General features: G+C 36.3%; 1 protein-coding gene across 5 annotated transcripts in view; it reads left to right on the top strand.

Annotated features, from left to right (window-relative positions):
* Window positions 1–15,736, top strand: part of CACNA2D3 (calcium voltage-gated channel auxiliary subunit alpha2delta 3) — a 407,374-nt gene that overhangs the window by 84,238 nt on the left and 307,400 nt on the right. For all 5 annotated transcript variants that reach the window (XR_004359078.1, XM_032699221.1, XM_032699220.1 and 2 more), the window contains one exon: window positions 7,823–7,939. Coding sequence is in view for 4 of the 5 variants with exons in the window: in XM_032699221.1 (XP_032555112.1) it covers window positions 7,823–7,939 (117 nt within the window). In the remaining variant the exon portion in view is untranslated. The remainder of the gene's footprint in view (window positions 1–7,822; window positions 7,940–15,736) is intronic.

Raw genomic sequence — 15,736 nt, 5'->3', positions numbered from 1 at the left:
TGTGCTCCGGGTCATATTTTAATTCTGCAGATTTATATCAATGGGTGTCTTGTTTCTCATGTAAAGCAGTTTATGTGAAATACTGGAGTGAGTTTTGAAGAACATCTTTATGGAAAAAGGAGTTCCAGAATGTTCTTTTTCAGTCTTAAAAGAGAGCTTTATGTTTTTTTCTGAAATAAAGGCAAAGGTATGTGTAATTACATAGATAGCTTCTGTGAAATATATTTCTAAAGCAGTTTTTAATAGCCTTTGTTAATTTGTTCTTAAAACATCCATGCTGCCCTGCGAAGATGTTTCTGATACATAAAAGAAACTGCAGGACAATAACTTGCTTTTTCAACTGTTTTCAATATGATTGAATTCGTATTCAGGAAAGCTGGTGAGCTGACACTCCTGTAAAATGAGCCTGAAGTCCCCTTGGCCTTTGCCACTGGGTGCTGGAGGCAGCAGCCAGGCAAACCTTCTCAAATATGTGTCATTCCTCTAGTGAGCACTGACCAGAGCAACTCTGTTAAAGGGAAAGATTGGAATGTATTCCTGTTTGACTGCTTGGAATTAGATTGCATAACTAGAGTGTTATTTGTAGTGAATATTATGGGTTTTGTTTGGTTTTGTGTTGGGTTTTTTTTGGTGTTTTTTTTTTTTTTTTTTTTTGGTTTTTTTTTGGTTTTTTTATTTTGGCAGAGACTTATTAGCTGCTTCAAGTAAAAATTACAATACTGCATTAATCTTACTGCTTTAATGCATTTGATTTTGTAGCACCTGCATATAGCAATGAGGTAAAAAAAGATCAGAAGTTAATATCTTCATAAAGATTAAATATGCTGGGGATATAGTGCCCTTGCAGTGATTTTAATGTGTAAATTATTTTGCAAGGAAAGCAGTAACTATCCTTGTCAAGTCTGCTGATGATAACAAATTTCCCAGGACATCTGATCTTTGTCTATAATATACCAGGTACAGCTCTGACTAGCTAATCATAGTAAAGTAGTATGCAACAAATATTTCACTATTTTGCTGGAGTTTGAGGCAACAGAGGGCCCTCATATACCTGTGTGTAGCAAGAGTCAAATGTGACAGGCTAATGTAGAGCTCCTTGGAGTCATTTGATGAAGTGAGTGAAAATTTGTCTGCAGAAAATGAGTGTGCCATCACACTGGTCATTGCTGATGGATTTCATCAACACAAAGAGGTTCAGTAAAGGTTAATAGGAGTGTGTAATGTGGTGTAACACAAACTCCCAATTACTGAGGAGTTCTCTAATGTCAAGGTGAAGAGAAGTGTGCTGTTGTGACTCATCTTTCCATGCAGATCAAGCTGAAGGTAACAAAGTTGACTGTGGTTTATTGGGCAGGGCACTGGAAGAATAACCAAGGGAGCTTTTTTCTCTTTGTATTTCCGAACTGTTGTGTGATGTTGGGCATGTCACTGAATTTCTGTGTAGTCCAATATCCTCGTATATGTGGAGATAATGACAGATATGTCCTTTATAATGTCTGAAGATTTGTGGATGAAAAATTATATACGAGCTCTGAATTAAAATAATTTTGTTCAACACCAAAATTTTAAAAAATATCTTACATTTGTTTATTTTTTTAAGGCTCTAAAGCTGCTCCATTGAATGAATGCATTTTAGCGTCAGGAGGGCCAGATAACAATATAACAGTGGCAGTCTAGTTTAATAAAACCACCCCACCATAGGGTCAGTGTGATAATGCGAACATACAAAATCTTTCATGAATAAGAGATTCACAGATGAGTCTATCAGAGGAGTACACCATCTGTATTTGATATCTCTGCTGTGGTAGTGCCATCTGAGTACCCTTCTGCTCAGTGGAAAAGCTCAGTTTTCCACTCACACGCTCACGTCATTCCGGAGACGGCTTTTTGTTTGGCTTCCAGTCAGGTTTATTCCGGCGGTGCACGCGTGGTTAGCGACCCCTCACTTCCAGTGAGGCAGTTGGAGGCTGTGCTGGATGATTTTAAATCTTCTCTTGGGAATTGCTCTGCCATCCCTCACGTGCCAAAGGGGCGAGTGCCGGTGTGGTGGAGCACTGCCAGAGCTCGTGCCACGTAAGGTCTGAACGTTCAGTGGTTTTGTCCCATCGGTTCGAGCGTGGATATTGTTTTAAAATAATATCACCTTATAAAATGCTTTGAGAGATCTTCTAGATCAAGAGCTACTTATATGCTTTGTGTTGCTTCAAAAGCTCAAAGCCCCATTTTGCTAAAGCCCCTGCTCTGTGCACAGAGCCTTTAATTTCAACAGAACTGTTAATGGGGTAAGGCAGCAATTAATGAGACTACATTTTCGGTTTGCTCCATGTATATTGCAGGGTTTGGGCTTTATAATTGAAAAAGCCCACAAAACCAAAACCTATATAGCGTGTAAAGAGGAGTAGGTGTTTTTAAAGCATCCTGGATTAATAACATTTATTTGAAGTTTTATGCATTTGTGATAAAAACTTACTTGTAAAAATCATTATACAATAAGAAGAGCAGAGAGAAATGAATGGGCTTTAATGTTACATTGTGATCAGGAATAGATTAGTGAAAAAAAAAAAATTTCTTTATGCATAGAAATGTACTATAATATCCTTCTGATCCCTACAATATGGAAGAACTTTACCTAAAAATTCAAGGCAACTTTGGTTAGGAATGTCAACACAGGTGATGAAATTCATGGGTTTAGTGGTAAACAATGAACTAATTCAGAACCCTGACATAACTTTTGACTCTGTAACTAAAGAAACAACATTAAGAGCTGCAAATTGTATTAACTGTGAGCTTTTAGCAGCCTTACAGAGTCTTTCATTGATTACATTTGATTGTCAGGAAATCTCAAATACAGAATTCAAATAGTTCTAATAAGCCCATTAATTCCTGTAACCCTTCAGACCAGCACTTGCACTCTGAAGGGAGTCACTGTTAGGATCCCATGGCAGTGTCTGAAGCAAGTTTAAACTGTTCCATCACTGCCCAGCACAGCCCTTCTACTGGGCCACAGATATTAACTGAAATCAAAGGTTGGTGATTTAATCAAAAGTGTATGTTTCTGTGATCTCATTTTACATTTTGCCATGTTGAGACTTCAACATCTGCAAGCGGTTTTTTGGAAATGGCGTGGAGTAAACATACACTTATTTTTGTCATGGAAACAATGGATAGATTGCATATTTGATCTTTCATTTGCATGACGGTTCTGCTTTTTCATTGTAAACCAAAATGTATGTATGCATATATAGATTTAACATGTCTGTGACAAAACCCCTCAAACAGCAGCATTTGTAAAGTAAGTACGACTGTAGCTATGAATGCACCTCACAGACATATATCCATTCCAAATATGCAACCAGAGAGATTACATTTATAGTATTATTACAAGATTCCCGTTGAATTCCTTTCTTTAATCAGGATGGTAGTGGTATTTACTGGCTCTGAAAATCCCAGGGAGTGGGAATCATTTTCATCATAAATGGGTGTAGTGTTCTGCAGATGTACAAAGCACCCAGAGCCTTGTTGAAAGACTGAGACTAAGGACTGTTTACACACTTGTAAGTAACTTGAAATATTTTTATATACAGCATAAGGGCAAATATCTTGATTTTGATAAGACTTGATGGAAGTAGCTACAAGTTGGAACACAAAGATAATGTTTCTCTGTGGAGTAAAAACAAGGAGAAAACATTCCCGCTGTAGCTGACAATCTTGCTTCGAGTGTACTTTTCCTGCCTTAGTCACTCAAACTGTGTAGGTTTTGGTGTGGTTTAGCTTTAGTTTGGTTTTGTTTGTTTGGTTTTTGGTGGGGTTTTTGTTTGTTGTGGGGTTTTGTTTGGGTTTTTTGTTTGTGCATCTGCACTTTTTGTTGGGGGGTGTGTGTGTTTGTTGTTTCAGTGCCAAATACTTGGATTGCATTAAAGGCTCCTGACCCCAGTTTTGTATAGATTGCTTTCTGGTTTGTTATTTCTAGATGACCATTTATTAAGCAAGAGAAAAAACCCCACACCTAAACTCATGAAAAACATTAAGAGTTCTGACAGTGAAATACTGTCTGTCTTTCCCCGGTGTTTATGTGAAATGATCTGGCAAAACAGATACTGAAGAAATAATGTATTTTTTGTGTGCTTTCTCAAATGATAAATGTTCCTGTCTCTCTGGAGAATTTCTTACCAAATGCTGATTTTTGCAAGCAGAAAGAATCAGCATTTCAAGGTTTTCTTTTTTTATAATGCAGCAAATCAGAAGTTGTATCTGCTCAATCTTCTAGACAATTGGAAATCCGCTTATCAAAAGAAAAGATCCAACTATGACTAATTTTTCATGCACTTTTTTTTATGCAGGTCAATTATTTATAGCGAAGTGATAGTTGTTTTCTCTCCCTTTAATAACAGTGCACATGTATTACTGCCTAAGTTGCAAATTATGAGAACTTTTCAGTGTCCCCTAGAGGAATAAAACTATGAAATACTGAAAAAAAAAAAGAGGGTTTAATTTTTTTAATGTTAAAATTAAAACAAAAGCTTTATCGTCAGCTTCATAATTTTTACAGCAAAGGGAAATGTCAATTTAAGGCATTGCTTGGAATTGCCCTTCAGAGCAGTAGTACTGCAAGGTAGTTGGCAAGTCTGGAATATAAAGGGCAACCTGGCTCAGTAACTGGTTTTTTTTTTCACCACTCCATGATAGCATTTTGTTTAATTGGAGCCATAGTGGCACAGTGCTGCTTTCTCAAGATTACCTTGAAATGAAATAATTTCATTTAAAAACTAATTCAAACTTATTTCAAAGGGACTTTGCTGTTTTAGTTTATTTATATTAACCCCAAATTTAATATGTAAAAATTTAGTGGTAGGGAAATGATGAGAGCTGGAGATCTGAGAGCCTCTGCAGTGAAAGGAAGAGAATCCATTATCAAGGATGGCCTTCGTTATGGTTTTATTGTGATTCTGGTTTTTTCACTATCTTGTGTGATTCAGGTTTCTTGCATTGGCAGTTGTTATAAAAACAACTACTTTCTAGATCGAATCTAAATTCCCAGCATCATGCAGAGTGAGTGCTAAGAGGAAGTGCACAGACACAGTTTAGGCTGGCACCTCTTCCTTCCAGACACAATTGCTGGAGCACGAGGACAGTAAAAGCAGCTGGTGCTTTTCCCAGCCACGTAATTTCTCCTGTTTTGAGACCTTTCACTGATGCCTGAAAAAATAGTAGAATTGTTTTTATGTGAATGTAAAATACGTATTCTACCAACCTCCTGAGATGTAAACCTCTTGGTTAGCAGGGTCTTGCAGATCAAGTAACCACTCCTAGTTGTTTGCGAATGTCCTTGAAGGTTTCCAACAACTGACTAGACAGGCACCATGCAAGATGTGTGGTCTTTTCAAATAGATCTTAAGCAATATCTTCTGTTTCTTCTTTTATGTTGGAACATTAGCTTTTAAATTAGCAAAAAAAAGAATTTATGTACCATGAGCAAGCATAAGGATAAAATCAAAAATTATCGGTTAAGAAATCATTCACATCTATTTTGAGTACAAGTTATTTTTAATTTTCAAAAGCACCAGTTAATCAAAATTGAGAAGTGTGGCTTTTTAATATGCTCTCACAAGAACCTAACAGAGTACGTGGAAGGATTTTGTCTGTCTCGAAAATTTTGTGGACTTCAACTGTACCATTCAGTTTTCTCACAAACACAGTGAATAATTGCCTGGTTTTCTTCACTTGATGGCAAAGCTTAAATCAATAAATCTGATGACCTGAAAGCAATCTCTTCCAGTGATGCATTTTAGAATGCTTTCTAAGAACTCAAAGGTCAAGTCTAAAGGAAACTATTTTTATCAGAAGGTGAGATGTTGAACAGGATCTGTGCAGCTGGAAATAAGTGATTCAAATTTGTACTTCATTTGTTTTAAATTCTCCAAAGCTTCAAATCCTGTGGGATGAGGACAGACTTTGACATCATTAATTACCTGGCAATGTTTTCAATTTACTGATAATTTACTACAATTTATCACAGTATTTGTTACAATAATATTGGCTTCTCTATCTACCGTGTTCTTGTATTTGCTCCAGTAAATAAAAAAAATATATTTTTCTATCGTAGACAAACCACTCTTATCTCAAGTAATGGCATAAATGGACTTGCAGAGTTAAAAACAGAACTCTGCTTATGATATCTAAGTGCCAACCAAGAAGGGGGGGGGAAAACCCAAATCTCCCCTCCTTCCCCAAGGGAGCAAAACACAAGTGGCCTGCTTGAGGTTTCTTAGGTTGCTTGAGGTTTCTTAGGTTGCTTAGGCTGCTATTGAAGTCTCAGACTAGAGACTCATCACAGGAAACAGTGTGGAAAAATGAAATTATTACTGAAATTACAGAATGTAAAAAGTTTATTGCCCTAAATATTTACTGACAGCTTTGTATTTTTAACTTTATTTTGAAATTATCTGCAAATTATGTTTTATCAAATATTGTTTCATTATTAAAATATTCACATAAGTTTTCACAGAGAAGTATAAATTTTAAAGCAAGTCCAAAGTGTCATTCTACCTTGAAAATTAGTTTTGTTGGAAGAAATGGGCACAATGTTCTCCTAAAATAGAATCCTTTCTTCCATCAGCAGCCAGGACATGACTGGTCATGACTTATTCACTGTTTTGATCATTTTAATGTTCATCCAGGCACTTTGAACCCACTGTTTTTGATTGTCCTATTCTTCATTCTCTCTCTGGAGTTATACAAAGTTTGGAGATAATTGTAATTCTGTAGGTGAATTCTAGTGATAAATCTTTTGAATAAAACCATTTCGTTTTATTGGCTCAAATGCCGTACTGTGGGTTGTCCTAAGGGTTTGGAAGCTTTTTGGCACACAGGGATAAAACTGGCAAAAGCCAGGTATGCCTTTCTTCTTCCTTGCAGTGTCATGGAGGTACAGGTTGTGAAGAGGTTGAGGGTTTGGAAATGGGCAGTGATTAGTTAAACATAATCATACATGTTTTAGAAGGAGATGAGCAAACCACAACTGGACTGAAAGGCGTCTGTTCTTAGAGTAGGGGCTATACTGGAATGACACAGGAAAGAAAATGAAAATAACTCATTCTTACAACCTTCCTTATAAACATTGATAAATAAAAAATTTTGATGTGCAGAAAATAGAAGATAAAAATAGTTTGGAATATATTTTTAGTGCCTAGGCATTCTGAGAGAGATTCACATGGTGACACAAGACCGTGCGGTGATGCTCATCCATAGTGCATAAAGGATGTTTTTATGCTTGTGTTGGGATGAAGACTCACGTTCCTGTGATTTGTTTAGGGTTTTCTTTGCATGGAAGTGTCTAGACAAGCTTGTAGTGTGTGTATTTATAATGTAAGCATTGTATGCAGCTTGTGGAATAGATGTCTACAGGAAGTTCTGCTTAGGAGGAGGAGGATGATGATTCTAAGTTGCTAAGACTCAGTGGATTGCCAAGCATATCACTGGTTTGAAATCTTGGATGGGATACATGTATTTTTGGCTGCTTTTTTTTGGCTGTTGTTTAGCTGGGGGGAGGCATAATTTAAATGTTGTGAAGGGGAATTGCCATTTTCCTACAGTGCATAAGATAAATATTTTTATTATTTTTTTAGTGGAGTTCTGGTTCCAATCCAGTTGTTCTCTTCCTGCAATGGCATCTTGGCACAAGGCAGTCTGCTGTCACACCAATAAATGTCACATAAATGAAGAATGTCAGTCAAAGTGTAATATGAAACTAATAATTAGTTGTCAAAATTTCAGCTGGTTCCCTGTGAATAACTTTTCCCTATTTTTTTTTTTCTTTTTCCAGAAATACAAAGAATATGAGAAGGATGTTGCAATAGAAGAAATTGATGGCCTCCAGCTTGTGAAAAAGTTAGCAAAGAATATGGAAGAAATGTTTCATAAGAAGTCTGAAGCTGTACGGGTAAGCAGCAGATCAACCTGCTATTTCCTTCTGTGATGTAAAACTAAGTATATAATTTAAATTTTGCTCTGAAGGCTGTACTAGCAATTGAAGGTGCTGAAGTGGAAATGCAAAAGCGTTCAGAAGAATTTTAGGATCAGCGTTCAAGAGAATAGATATAAATTATTTATACCTTCAATGGATAAATGTAAGAGAGTGTAACCAGGTTTGGACTACCAATTTCTGATATGAGTTTGTAAGGTATCATTTGTGTGCAGTAAAACATAACTACATATGCTTGTGCATTAAAATGTTAGATTTCAAAATATCCAACCAAAGCAGACTTAATTTCACTGCTCACTCTTACAAAAATAGTATTGCAGGGAAATATCTGAGTTCAATAACTGTCTTTTAGTTCAAATCAAGAAAAACAAGCAAAGATTTCAAATGGAACTAAATACAAAATTCCTTTAATTGTGGTAAGTACTACATCACTCTACAGGCAACTTAATAGTGATCCTTAAGTAACTAGACAGCTTTCTGTACATCTGTAAGTTTTTGTGTATTTGGTTGGTTGGTTTGGTTTTGTTTTTTTTTCTAAAATCTCCATTCTGATCCTGCTTTTGCAGTAGCTTTCATGCCTGTTAGATTTACCATAAGAAAGAGAAAAAATTCTGACTTCTATGTTTTACTATATCAAATAGGAGCTTGTCGTAACTTGCAGGTCCTGAGGAATAACTGATGTTCCTGTTGTAGTTTTCATTTTGCGTTATTCTTTTCTAGAAATGGAGGTGGCTGCCTGGAACAGTAGTTCCTGTTGCATCACCTGTATCAGCAAACTAGCAGAACATTCTGGTGATGCTGTTTACCAGCAGCTACTCCATTTCAGCCGGGCTTGTCTGCTCAATTGAGTTGAAGGTATTTGTGTCTCAACCGCAGAGCCGAAAGCATCACCCGAGGACAGGGATTCCATTTGTGCAACTGTAGACACAATTTCGCCTTCAGTCTTGGATTATTTGTTACGGTGCAAAAGGGAGGAAGGAATTTGGCTACATTTTAGAGGTTGAATTTTCTGGGCCGACAGTGAAGTAAAACATATTTCAGCTTGTAAAACGGAGCGCGCTTGGCAGGGAAGCAGAGAAAGACAATAAACATGGAACCCCACAATGCTATTTTTACAGTCTGTTTTTCAGAGGAAAAACTACACTTTAATATGTGTGCAACAGCTTCCAGAAGCCTGCAGAATATTGACTCAGGGGGAACTCTTTTCCTTGTTCCTTAGCAGAGAAAACTGCTCCCCTGAGATCGTAACAATTTGAAAAAATCATTCTTGGAGCTGCACTTATTTGGAGCAAGAAGTGACCAGCGAGCTGCACACTTGCTGGGGAGGGAATAGAATTCCATGAGCGAGGAGTGTTGGTGGGGAACAGCAGTTTGTGTCTCAATTAGAGCTTCCTAACAAATGTTTAGAACAGGTGTGGTCTCTTCAAACAGATGGTATGTTTATCTAAGGAGGAAAAAAATGTAGGATCGATATAGGCCACCATGCTCTGAGTAAAAATGGGCCCAAATTCTGTGAAGTTAAACCATGTGTATAATATTGAATGAATGGATTTTAGTGCTGGAAAAAGTGAATGAAATCCAGAGCCTTCTTGGGAAGGTTTCTGTCTTTGGAAAGGAAGCTGAAAGCTTGGTTTGGACAGGGTCACTTCTTTTAAGAAATGATCTGTTCAGTGTACTTTCCAATAGAGCAATTAATTTTTGCATAATTACATAAAGTGGTCCATCTTGGTTGCTAGAGCTGTAGTGAGTGACCTGTTACGTTCTGGTAGTAAGTAGTGTTTTGTGTTTTACATCCTGAGAAGTACAAAAACCTTTGGTACAGTGCAGGTTTTACAGGAGTTTCATCTGTGGTATATCATAACTAATTTTCTCCTCATATCTGGAGCGGGGAGATAGGAGTTGCAACACTCCTATGGAGCTAAGATCTCTGTTCCACTCTGATACCGGATCATCTTGCCTCTAAAATAATACAATTTTGATGTAAGCTTTTGATGGAAACTTGTGCAAGAGCACTGGAACATAGAGTTCAGAGTAGTATGTTGGATATGTTGGGGTAAATACTGAATGAAAAGTACCCTACAAATATCTCTCAGCCCTAAAATAATGGTGTCACCATAGTGAGGGTTCAAATCCAAGGGCTCAGAAAACATGTTCCACAGTTAGCCCAAATTGTTACCCTACAATACTGATTGTATTAGCTTCATGTAGACATCAATATCCATGGTTTAATCTAAAATACTTTTTAGATAAAACATTTTAAGCAATGTACTTCTTTGGGTTCTAGCAGATATAACAATCTGTGACGAATATTTAGAAGGCCATAGCATATGAAATGTTTGATTGGTAGAAAAGGCCAAGAAGAAAGACCAGGAAATATAGAAACAGGATGGCTTGGAAAGGCCTTGGGTTTTTTGTTTGTTGGTTGGTTTGGTTTGTTTTGCTTTATACTTTCAAACACATTAACTTGTTCAAAGCTACTATCACGTTTGAACTCTCTTCTCCCTCCTCCCCCTTAATATTCTGGTTGAATTTTTATCTTTCTGTCTCATCACTTTTCCTAGTGATTAGTTGGTTCAGTGTGATTTTTATCATATCCATCCCCTGTTTGAATTACCCTTCAGTATGCAATTATCCTATCACAGAATGTCCTATTTTTATGCTGTCAGATACATAAGATAAATGGAAAAGTGAAAGTACTAAACCAATTATATAACCTATTGTCATCTACTTACTGATGGAAACCCTTGCAAGCAACTTTCCCTCCTGTCCCCAGTGTTCACTATTTACCTCAGGTTTATGTCAGTTCAGGATATTCCTGTTAACCATTTCCTTCCTAATACTGCCCTACTTGATGGAATTTCAGGCAGGCAACTTTATGTTTTATTCTGAGGTATTTGTGACGTGAATGAAATTAAAATCACTGAAGAGCAGCTTTGATTCAGTGTTGCTGATGCTTTGTTTCTAAGATTATGACACTTGAGTTGGGAAAAATCTTACTGCCCATAAGGTGGCAGACATGGAAGTGTTTCCTGCACTGTTCAGCAGTTGGTTTAATTTTACAGCCAAACACAAATAAACTCTTTGAGAGCCTTGTGTAGTCTGCTGTCACTTGTGGTATTACTGCAGATGCTTTTCCTGGACTTTTAATGATTTCACTCATAGGAAATGTGCTTGATCAGTCTTAATGTAAAGTTACCCATGATTTTTTAAATAATTTTTTGTAAGTGTTATGAAACTGAGCAGCAATGGAGCACTATGACACAATGCTCAGTAACAAATGACTATGGCAATAAACTTGATATTGAAAAAGGGATGGAATTAAAATTGTTCATTTGGTGCTTTAACATTTCCTACTTGTTGGTACAATGAAAAAAAATTCCAAGAAGGCTAGAGGGAAGGGAAAAAGAAAGCAAAATGAAAGATAAGTAAGTTATTAGGGAATATCCAAAAATCTATTATTAAAACTTCAGCTCTGCATTTAAGTTTCTATTTTCATTAGTCTTTCTTTGTAAATAAAGAGATCCTATAAAAATGATTGTTGATTTACTGGCAAGATGGCAAATGGAGTGTTAAGGATGATTTTTCTTTAAGGCAACTACCATTGCTGCAATGGAAAATGCAAATAAGGGACTTCTTTTTATTAACTTTTCCTACTGTAGCTACCTGGTGCTCATTGTGAAGCTGATTCTCATTATAACTGTACTGTGAAAAGTAATTGCTATTGTACAGTAATTCAATTTCAGTGCATTCATGCATCAGTAAACCAGTGGGGTTTATCTCGAGAAACCTGGCACTCTAAAGCTTTTTATCATGAAATTCCACATGCAGACAAATGTTCTTCTAAGGAGTAGAATATAAGCATTTACATTTAACAGACATTTGCAATGAAGAGAAATGGATTTTTTTCCACTGGTGATTTTTACACCAGTCTTTAAGATGTTTTCAGATGCTATTAGGATGATACTGTTCATACACAGTTAAAGTAATGTATGTGTCTGAAATGTTTGTGCTTATTCATATGCATATGTGGTTTGCACATTTGAGGCTGTAGATGTATATACATGAGGGTACAGATTTTTAGACACGTGCATTTTGAGGTTTATATGTGCAAGATCAGCAGATGCAATTTACTATTGGTTTTCTGCATATATATGTACATAGGTACGTAAGCAAAGTATTAAACAACATGTACTGCATTCAGATATTTCCAAGCAAATACTGGTAAATTGGTGTCCTGGTCAATAAATTAATTTTTATTTAAAACAGATGTTGGTGAATGCAATATGAATTTGGCTTGGTGAACACAGAGATCATGGCAAGTACTTCAAAGCTGAGAAAGTTCCTAAACAGAGGAATTTTCTTTATTCAGAGCACTACAGAATATTTTCATAAAGAGAGTTTATGAAAGCTCAGTAGAGAATTCATACTGAATATTGTAGTCAATGAGTGTAGCTTTTATTTACAAGCCCTCTCCAAGTACTTTTTTCATGAGTGTACTTGGAATTTAGCTAATTTTTAGTGTGTAACTTAGTGGTAAGTTCTTCCCCAGTTGAGGAAATAGTGAGGAATATTCCAGGTGAATTTTGAACCATGCTTTGGAGTCTGTTTTAAATGTATGCTGACTTGAATGCCCACTGTGTATTTTATTACATTGTACTTTTATCCTGGGTTTCTATCACTTTGATCAAGGCTAGATTGTGAATGGCATTCTTAAGAAGAGAAGCAAATAATCATTCATATTTCATATTCATATAATATTATAGAAAGATCTGAAATGTCAAAACTTATTCATTTTCTAGGCTCACTATTTCACAATGTAGAATAAACACTTTTCCATTATCCACTCAGTTCCTTCATTGAGCTAATTTGCATCTGCAGAATTAGAAGGAAAATGAAAATCAATGTGCACTCTTTAAAACTGTGCTGCTCAGTGGGGGCTATGCTGACCTCTGACTTTTATTTTTTTTTTAATAAATATAGTAAGAAAGTTGATGGTTTTTTACCAGCAGATGGAAATAGAAAAAACCCCCAAAACCTCAACATTAAGTTTATAAAATTACTGAAGGAAAAATTATTAATGGTTGTGGGTGGAGGGAAATTATGGTGAATCAACCCAGTATTACTATAAATAGTTTTAACTGACAGAGTAAAGACATAATGAAGAAAGGAGAGATGGCTACAGTTGTGTTAATTACGGCTGACAAATTAAAGGTTTGCAGCAATATTTTTGTATTCACATTTAGTATTTTAACCGTAATTGTTGCTGGTTAATTTTAGTGTCACTTAAATTTTGCTCATAGTTCTACTGGTCTCCTTTGTGTGTCAGTGACAAATGTCTGTTCTTGAAAGCACTAAGAGCCTTGTTTTTGCTTTTTTGCAAATTAGACTACACTGGAAAAATGAAAAGATGGTTAGTAATCCACTGACAGTCAGTGGGGGGGATTCAGTAGCATAATACATAACCTTGACAGTCATGGTTTGGAGAATATTTAAAGGCTCAGTAAATATTTTTCTTTATTCAGATTGGACGTGATGGTTGTTTTTGCTAAATATGTAGAATTTCGGATATTCAGCAAATAAAGGATTGGAAAACCTATTCCAGTGCAGATCAGCTAGATCACACGTTGCTGCTTGGCTTTTTAGTTCTTTGAGTTTCTCAGCAGACTTGTGTATTTAGAAACAGATACTGCTAGGAATACTGAAAGGGGAAAAAAATGGTTACTTTTATTGTAGAGTAGGTGGGTGTTTCTTCTCCTTAACCTTTGTTCCCATCACAGAGCTGTGGTGTGAGAGCTCAAACTGTCCTCAGGTGCTGCTGGGAAACAAGAGAAATGAAAGAAAAAGGTACACCATTTTCTCATACCTGTACTATGTGTGCAATGGACTAGATAGGTTTAATGAAAGTTAGGTTGTTTTTTTTTTCTGTAAACCTCTCTGAATCATAGCAGGGGCCCAAGTGCACTGATTAAATATTTACCTCTTATACGTCCTGAAATCCAGCTGGTTCTGCAAAAAGCTGTTCTTTAAACAGGTGGGAGGGAAGAGGTGAAACCTGAAAAACTCACAGAATGAGAAGACAGTCAGTAAAAACCTCAAGGGAGATCTTTTGGGGGATGATATGTATTTACCAAGAATTCCAGGGGGTCATGTACATCACCTGGTATGTGCAGTATCCAGGGGCTCCTGTTCCTGGATGCATTACTGCTACAGTGCACACTGCTGTGGCTCTGCAAGCGTGGAGCTTTCACTGTCTTGGTGCAGTTTGAAATAAATATCTACAAAAAATGAAGCAACTTGAATCATCTTTGAATTTTGTCTTCTTTAAAACTCTGGCATGTTCGTATGGTAAAAGAAAAAAATAATCCGTGGTCTAGTCAGTCTTAGGAAATTCAGTGAATTTTTTTGGAAGTTCAAATTTAGAAAAAAGAAGTATTTTAGGAAAAAAAAGTATTCTTAGGATAAAAAGGAGGAAAAAAAAGTCTTCTAGAGAAAACTTAAAAGCATTTTCTGCTGGAGACAATTATGATGGTCTCATCTTCAGTGCTGAGAAGAGAAGCAAAAAGTATTTAAAGATAGTGCATTCAACTGTAGAACACTTATCTGAAAATACAGACAGAGAGAAAATCCAGCCACTTCACAGATTAGTTCTTGTATTAGACTTTGTTGCAAAAGTACATAATGTTTAGTCTTTGCCATCAACATAAAATAGCTTTCCAGACAGCAGGAAGGAAACAGTAAAGTAGTTTTGGAAGAAAGAAGTAGGATAAATTAGTCTCATTTATCCTTCTTTCTTATCACTGTTTTAGACTATTAGCATATTTTACACTAACATTAATTATCTTAACAAAAGTAGTCATATTGTCCAACTCGCTGTTCAATGTGTGATTTAAGCTAGTCACTTCAAACAGTAATGTTTTAATTAAAATTTAATTCCACTTGCACTACTGTCACCTGTTCAATTTTCAATCATAATTCTTATTTCATATTGTAAATGTGTATGATTGAATCTATTTTTTAGAATTATAAAAATAAGCATCAGTACTTTTAAGTCATAAAAAAAAGATGTTCGGTGTCAGCTCACTTTTAGAGGGTTTATTGATACTTATTTTTAGTTGACTATAAATATTCTCTTGAGAAGATGCACTTATAGCTTACTTGCTGTTCATGTAACATCAGCCTATTTTCTGAAACCTTATGCTCATTCAATTTAATGTTTAGATGATTAAAGAAAGGTATCTTCCTAAAGAGAATGTTCAGTTTAGTGTAACTGCATCTGTACAGAGCAGGTTTTCAAGCCACTGCCTCCTTTTTCCATTAAATGAACAATGCCAACCTCCTCTGTTTTATCTGTGGAGCTTGAGGGAGCACCAGGAGCAATAGTGAGGAGGAGCCTGTTAATGGCTTTCTTGGAGGGATTTAATGAATGGTCATTTATCAATATTTTGAGTAGGAGAGAGACTATCACCTCTGTGTGATTCTTCATTTTGAAGTGCTCAGAAGCATTTCAATGAAAAGAGCTGTAAAGAGAATTCATTAGTGTTTGAGAGCATTAACTCTTCCCTCTGCTCTTCCTGCTTCCAGCAGGTTCTGTGCCAGCTCAGGTGTGTCAGCTTAGCCTGACCTGCCCCGGGAGCACCATTGAGAGAGAAGAGCCTCCTACACAGATAACTGAGGGCAAATACCCCATTTATCCTCTTCACTCCCACCTTTCTTGAGTTTGACTTCAGTGTAATTAGGTAGGAATATGCCTGCTTA

Source organism: Chiroxiphia lanceolata, chromosome 11 (assembly GCF_009829145.1).
Source record: "Chiroxiphia lanceolata isolate bChiLan1 chromosome 11, bChiLan1.pri, whole genome shotgun sequence".
NCBI lineage: Eukaryota > Metazoa > Chordata > Aves > Passeriformes > Pipridae > Chiroxiphia > Chiroxiphia lanceolata.
Note: the sequence above shows the minus strand (reverse complement) of the source record. Positions and strands in the feature narration are given on the sequence as shown.